The 7,568-nt window shown below is 46.0% G+C and overlaps 1 protein-coding gene across 1 annotated transcript; it reads right to left on the bottom strand.

The window, feature by feature from the left end:
• Positions 1-259: 259 nt before the first annotated feature.
• On the bottom strand, positions 260-7,031 carry LOC141573710 (uncharacterized protein C3orf86-like). The gene has a single exon (XM_074344125.1). The coding sequence runs from the start codon at positions 965-967 to the stop codon at positions 413-415; it is 555 nt and encodes a 184-aa protein (XP_074200226.1). The 5' UTR covers positions 968-7,031; the 3' UTR covers positions 260-412.
• Positions 7,032-7,568: the final 537 nt, after the last annotated feature.

Genomic DNA, 7,568 nt, shown 5'->3' with positions numbered 1-7,568 from the left:
CCAGCCCAGGTGGTCCCAGACTGTGCCCAGGGACACCAGGCCTTCAAGTCCCACCCATCCTGGTTTGTTCCTGTCTCAGCCAAGAGGGTATCCTTCTGGCTCTGGCTGGGAACTAAACATACTACTCTGACACCAACATTAGAACCGAATTATTGAACCTTAAAGAGTTAAAAATACCAAGATGTCTCCGGAGATAAAGGAAGTTCTAGAAAACGTGTCAAATCTAAGTTAAATTTATATTGGGTTGGAAAGCATTGGGCTCATTCCTGTAAGAACTCCGCGGGTGGTCCCGAGTGCTTCTAGGAGAGGCAGGTGGGTCCTCACAGGGCATGAAGGCGCACATCACAGGCTGCTCTGGTCACAGTGGCTCAGAAAAGGCTTAGAGGCCGTCGCCAGGCAAATTCTCTCAAGCTTAAAAGGCAAATCGGTTATTCCCGGTAAGGGCATTTTCCAGCTTGCAGGTGAAGGCCCAGGGGGCAGAAGGGCTGGGAGGAAAAGTAGAGGCAACGGGCAGAGGGGCTGGTTCAAGGGGGCCGAATGCGGGCAGAGCGCCTCCTGGTGGTGAGATGCTGCTAGGAATTACTGAGAACGGCGGGGGACTTGTGGCTCTCGCTTTGGCCGGGAGATGGGTCGGTGTGGATGGGAGGGAGTTTCTTGAGCCAGTGTCTTTCAGTGAAGCCTTAGGAGAGGGTGGCGGGGCGGGCTTCTGCGCAGGGGTGCTGGCCGCACCCTGGGCTCTGGGAGGAGCCCCCTGCAGGCTCCCGCGCCCAGGTCTTGGCCTCTCTCCGACCTTCTCAAGAGGAGCTGGAGAAGCTGCAGGTGCGTCTGCCTTCAGCGAAGTGTAGGTAATTTCTCCAGTTACCTCGTTAATCCAGAAAAACGTATCTAGAGGTTTCTTCCCCTGTCCGATCTCACTGTTAGACATAGCTACAAAGGGGGAAATGGAGACAACACAGAACAACAGCATCTTCAGCCCTCCATGCTGAGGGTGGAGGGCTGAGCCGACATAGCGAGGGTCAAAGGGAGCCACCAGCCCCTGAGCTTCTATAAACAAACTGTGCCCGGACTCTGTTGTCCCAGTTGCTCCAGAAATCTACCCAGGACCAGGAGCAGGCCTACCTGGAGGCTCTGATGAATTCTAGGGTGGTTTTTTTTTTCTTAATTATCTTTTCAAATTTTAACATTTTAATTTAACAAAGTATACTAAAAAGTATACTTTACATCTTGATCTAGTCCAGATATGTGTGTGTGTGAATACGAACATTTTCATTTCAAATGGTCACGTACAACAGTCTAATATTTTCTATGCAATTCACTTCTGTACTCCTTAAGAAAATGCTCGTTAATGCCATTGCTTAAGCTCATTTCATAAAGGAAGCAGCAATGATTAATGAGCTAGAGGTTCAAAAACACTGTCTTAGATGAAGAGAAGAATGGAGAATGCTGGATCTTATACAAGACAAAAAAAATCACTCTTGCAAACTTTACAAAAACATGACCACATGTAGTCAGTGTATTGGTCCCCCAAAGATGTCCATGCCTGAACGCTCAGAACTTGTGGATATGTTTTATTATGTCAAAAAGGGACTGTGCAGGTGTAATTAAAATTATGGACCTTGAACTAGGGGGACATTATCCTGTATCACCTGGGTGCCCCAATCTGATGATTTGGGCTCTGAAAAGGAGAGCGCTTTCTCTGGCTGGGCTCAGAGAGATGGAGCAGAAGAAATGGAAGAGAAGCTAAGCATGAAAAGGACCCTCCCAACAGTGCTGGCCTGATGATGGCAGAGGCTAAGTGAAGACTGTGAGAAGGAAAGAAAGTCTGTCAACAAAATGAATGAGCCTAGAAGTAGATTTTCCCCAGAGCCTCCAGGTAAGAGCTAAGGGTAGACAAAACCTTAAGGTGGTCTTGTGAGACCCTAAGCAGAGGATGAAGCCACACTTGCCAGGCTCAGGACCTACAGCTCTGTGAGATCATAAATGGCTCTTGTTCCAAGCAGCTAAGTTTGTGGCGATTTGCTACAGCAGCAAAGGGGAACTCATACACCACGGGAACATTTTCCAGGACCAGTCCTGGAGAGGGGCTGCAAAGCTGAAGCTTCCTGGGCTCAGGGTAAATCCGCTATTGGTGTGGGTCTATTAGCCAGTCTGGGGACTCTTCCTGCTTTCTTTCTGTCAAGCTTGATAGTCGCTTCACATTTTTTAGAATGCACAGTGACCATCATCCCTGAGAAACATTAAGGTACACTACCTAGAATGTCAACCAAGACAACTAGCTTTCAAGGTCCTGACACCTGCATCCTACGTGATGCTCTGATTTGCCCTCAGGCAGAGAGGACCTCCCCACTGTCCCTTGATGGTCCACAAGGCCATGAGGAAGTCAGCACATCCCACAGGGATTCCCAGAATCAGGGTAGCTGGTGGCAAGAGCACAGCAAGTTGAACAGATCGGGGCTGACTAGGAGCTAGGGGACCAAAAAGGTATGAAGGTTTGACACTCACCTGTCAGAAGGGGCTGCAGGGGAGGAGTGTGTGGAGGGAGCTTCAGACAGGAAAAGGAGCAGTAGAAGACTGGGGTCTCCTAGCAACCTGATCTTTATTGTGTAAACCGTTTCCCATCCTATCAGCCTAGATTCTGCCTGGTGACCTAAGACCTCTGCAGCGCAGCCCCACACACATTCCTCATCCTTCCTCCAGTCCTCTCTGTTGGAGTGCCCAATATCCCCAACCTAGAGGTGTCCCTGGCACCCACCCTTTCCCTTCCCATAGTTCCTGACTTCCACCAGTCCCACCACGTGGGTCCACAGTGGCATCTGTTTTTTTCTAGAATAGACAAGGGAGGGTGTCCTTCTCTGTCAGGGTCAGTTCATTTTTAGCACAGTGGAAGCCAGGGGTTCTTGGGTTAGGAATTTCTCATAGGTCCACTCCCTACTCAGCTGGGTTTGGCTCACCTTAGGCTTCATACCCTCTTGACAGCCTCACCTCCCTGAGAATTAGACCTGTTCCCTGGTTACCATCTGCTGAGATTCAGCCCCCAGCCCAGGGCCACCTTAAATCCTCCCCAAGCCGCCTCTGACCTTGGGGCCTCCCCACACTGTGGACCCAGCAGCTGCCAAGTGTCACAGAGTGCTGGCCCACCGTGCGGACGGGAGATGGGATGGCCAACCTCTTAGACTGACCCCAGGTCATCCAACTAGGCTTTTCTCCTCATCTGCCTGGTGCTGCCCACCTGATGTGAAGCAGTCCATAGGCACCACTGAATCTAAGAGTTAATCTCCACTACACCCCACTCCACAGGTGTTCCCCACCCAGCAGCCTGCCACTGGCAACTTCCTCCAATGGGCATTTGTGCCCTTGACTCTTCCCAGGGACTGCTGTGAGCCTGTCCCTTGCATGAGGTCATTGATAAGGTGAGAGAAAAGCCCTCTGGCTCTTCCTTCCCTGGCTCTGCTCACCCACTCCTGCCACTTGTCTAGGCCCAAGTGAGCCGCCCACTTCTTTCCCCAGCACCCCATCTCTGTACTAGAGAAGAACCTTTGTATTCTATGACAAGTTAATCGCTAAAGGGATCTTGCCTATAAGCTTTAATTACACATAATGGCCCATTGCTGGGAACCCTGCCTCCCAGGTAATAAGCATTAAACTAAACCTGACCAGGCCCACTTGTGAATGGCTACAGGAAGAAAGACATAACACCTCCCCTCCAGAGTCTGGCCGAGCCAGGATTTTACCCCCTTCTGTTTTACTATGAAAGAAACCTGAATTCTAACTCAGGGAAGATGGTTCTTTGGAACATTGGTCCACCATCTTCTGCTGGCTTTCCAAATAAAGTCACTATTCCTTGCCCCAAAAACTCGTCTCTCAGTTTATCAGCCTGGCCTGCAGTGAGGAGTATGAGCTTGGACTCAGTAACAGGTCTACACAAGGGCAGGTTTCCCCGGAAATGTTAATTCATTCTGTTACCTCATTTCACTGGTCTTGGAAACTCAGCTTACTGAGAATATTACCAGGTTTAAGATTTCCCTTGCTCTCACCACAGTGTCCAGCTCTTGAAAATCGTGCTCTAAGAGTTTTGTCTTCTACGCGCTTGAAAACTCTTGACTGGCGATGACTGGCCTTTGACAAGCTCCCAGATGAAAAGTTACGCACCTCTGGTCGCACACCCAGTTCTCTGGGGTCATATCCACTTAAAACTCTGAAATACCTGCTTCCTGGATGTTTTCTCACTATGTTGCTAATGCCTGTGCGTATATCTTTCTCACAGGCTCAATTTCACCAAAAATAACTTGGAATTATAGTGGCCACTTTTGAGGAATTTTGATATGGACAAAATTACTCATTTGAGAGATGTCTTAGAACAAAAAACAAAAACAAATTTCTGACTGTCCAATGGTCTGTTTTCTTTAATTGATATGAGAAGGTTCTAAACACAATTTGAACTCAAAAACTGCCTCCCTAAAACGTTCTTTGGCAAAAACTCACGTAAAATGTGAGAATCTCCTCCCTCATCAGCACCCCTAGTGCTCAGGACCACTTTGGTGTTATTTCCAGTGCTCTTTCCACAACTGGTTAATGGCTTAAAGTCAGAAATCGTGTACATGTTAGGTAAACAAAAGTGTCAGCTGGCATAAATGTGATGAAATAAAATGTGCATCTTAAGGCAAGCCAGGAAATTTTAAACATAAAATTCTCTGTCTGGGCCTCCTCCCTCCCTCCCTAACGTGTGGTGTGCCTCAGCACCACACATTAACCAGACCTCCTCAAAGGTGGGAGTGCCTGCGCGACTGTAAAGATATTTTTTCCTCCCTTTTCTTCTGATGTTAACACTGTAACTTCTTAAAAGATTAGCGTTCTTTTCCAACTGCATAAGTGGTCATGGTGACTTGCTGCACTCTTTGTATGTGTTACCTAGACTATGTATCTTTGTTGAACTTTATATAAAATGTCAATGTGTCATTTTGATCTTTGATCCTTTGTCTCCTAAAAGTATGTGATAAATGTGCCTTCCACTTCTAAGAGGCAGCATACTTCTCAGAGCTCTGAGAGTCTGTCTGCCATGTTATAATTCTCAGTTTGGCTTGAATAAAATTCTTTTTTCTTCTTGATTGGTAATGGGGTTTTTGTCAACAAGCATCAACATTTAGCCATTATTTTATGGAGGCTTTAGACACCAAAATACAAAAATCTCATGAGGAAATTATCTTGTTTGCCTAAGCAACAGGTCATTTTGTTTCACACAGGAGGCATCACATTCTTTCTGTACCTCAGGAATCGGCAAGTGCTGGCTTTAAATATCTTATGACTTGATATAATTGTCAAGGACCCAAATGATGTCAGAACCAGGTAGGACACTCTCGTGTGTGTGTGCATGTCTACACTTTCTCCTCTCTCCCTACAGAGAAAAGTGATTAGCTATCTAAATCCAATTCCCTCTTATTTTTTCTATCACACTTCTTCTCTTTTCCCTCTCTTGAAAATGTGAAGGAGTTATTCATCAAAAAATGCATTCAGTTGCTAAAGTATACTCTATGAACATTTAGTTTGGATAAAGCTAAGCTTGTCAAAATAAGAAAAAAGAAAAATGTTATTAAGCTGTTTCTCTTTATGGACACTAGCAAGTATACTTAAGAGCGTCCGGGCTGGTGAACACGTGGAGGTGCTGGGAGGGAGGTGTGCTCAGCCGGGGCCTGGATGCTCCGTGCCCTTTCCCCATACCTTGCCCCGCGCACCTCTTCAATCTGGCTGTTCCTGGGTTATATCCTTTTATGATAAACTGGGAATCTAGTAAAAATTAAAAGTATATTTACCTAGTAGCCTTTGTGACTCCTTATGAGATAGTAAGGCATCAATTAAAAAAAAAAAAAAAAAAACTTCAGCATGATTCAGGCTTTATTCTATCATTTAAAAAAAATGTTAGCCCAGTATTTTGGTTTTGTCTAAGACCAAGATTAAATTTCTCGTGATTCAAACTTCCTAAATTTCCTACACTGGTTTTATAAGTTAAGTATGTTTCCACTATTTCCATAACTTAGTGGAAAGTGTGCCTCATTCAGTCCACTGAAGGTTGATTGGGGAAAAAGCTCTGCATGACTGTCTTCTTCATGGGACATCAGTCCTCTCCTGCCTTTGGCATCCAATTTAGACTAGAAATACACCATCAGCTCTCTTGGGTCTGGACTTTTCAGCCTTCATAATCACATGAGCCAATTCCTTACAATAAATCTCTCTACACACACACACACACACATCTTACTGGCACTGTTTCTCTGGATAACCCTAATACAGTCTCTCATGTAAGGTGACTACTTTTTTAAATGCCCAATTAGTACAGATTCCTTTTTTGTCACCAAACTATTCTGTTAACTCTCAGTGCTTTTGGCATGCTCTTAATCATCTTGTTAGTGATGCCCTTGAATAGCTTTAACCTAATTTTGTTTGTTCATATTTCTAAATATCACCCTTAAAATAAGTTCATCCTTAAAATATAGACCACTCCCCAAAACTAAATCTCCCAGAAATTAAAGTTCCTATGACTTCAATAATTGCCATTGCTCAGGCATGCCAACTGGCAAAAGCAAAAAAAAAGTATATATTTACTCTGGTAGTAAATTTGTCCTCCACAAATTGCCTTGAAGGGCCCATTGTGACAGTGAAGGGTGAGTGCTGTGATTGGCCAGAGACTTTGATGTCATAAAGGCCCAGATGCTGGGGACAGAGAATAAAAGGAGAGGGCCCTGGGTGGAAAGGGGACTGCCAGTCTTCAGCCAGTCCTCCTCGCGGTCCTTTCCTTTGCAGCCTTCCGGCCCCCAAACCCACTGAACATGGCCTTGGAACCCACATAGCATTCCAGTCCCAGGCCCAGAGACTTCTCACTGCTCCTCAGTTGGAACCAGCATTTCCACCCAGCATCTAACAGCTGAAAAGCTGCTCAGACCTAAAAACTTACTCTAATCTAGAAGGTAAGGGCTTTCAGATTTCACCAGGAAGGATCATCACTCACAGCTTAGAAAAGAAATGGGGGGCAGCGTATAGCTCAATAGTGGACTACGTGCTTAGCAGTACCTCCATTTAAATTAATTAAACTCAGTTACCTTCCTCCAAAAACAAAAAAAGAAACAGAACTTACAAATGCATCGGAAATGGCCTTTGGCAAGCACATGGGTCAGTTATTTAGAGCGGGAGTGGACTTGGAGACATCTTACTGAAGGTCTGATCAAACCGAAAAATTAACTTGGGACAGTTTGAGACCTCTCTTTCCTGGAAAAGCTGCTGAAATGTCTGAGGAAAGCTGTACCCCCAAGGGGTGTGGGGTTAGTTCATTGAAGCCCATGGACCATGGGGTTTCTTGCCTTGTAAGAAAGAACCCACGCTGTGAGGGCAACGCCCTCCATTGCCCGCTGATGGAGAACTCACCGTGGCTTTCTCTCCTCTCCTTCAGATGTCCAGAAGTCAGGTGGGGTCAAAGGACAAGTCTCTACCTACACTGATGTGGGTAAATGAAGTCACAGCACAAATTACCTACCCCACGTGGAGGACAGATCCTCCGTCACCATCTCCTGCTTCTCTCC

Source organism: Camelus bactrianus, chromosome 17 (genome assembly GCF_048773025.1).
Source record: "Camelus bactrianus isolate YW-2024 breed Bactrian camel chromosome 17, ASM4877302v1, whole genome shotgun sequence".
In the NCBI taxonomy this organism is placed as follows: domain Eukaryota; kingdom Metazoa; phylum Chordata; class Mammalia; order Artiodactyla; family Camelidae; genus Camelus; species Camelus bactrianus.
The sequence above is the reverse complement of the archived record's forward strand: the minus strand, read 5'-3'. Positions and strand labels throughout refer to the sequence as shown.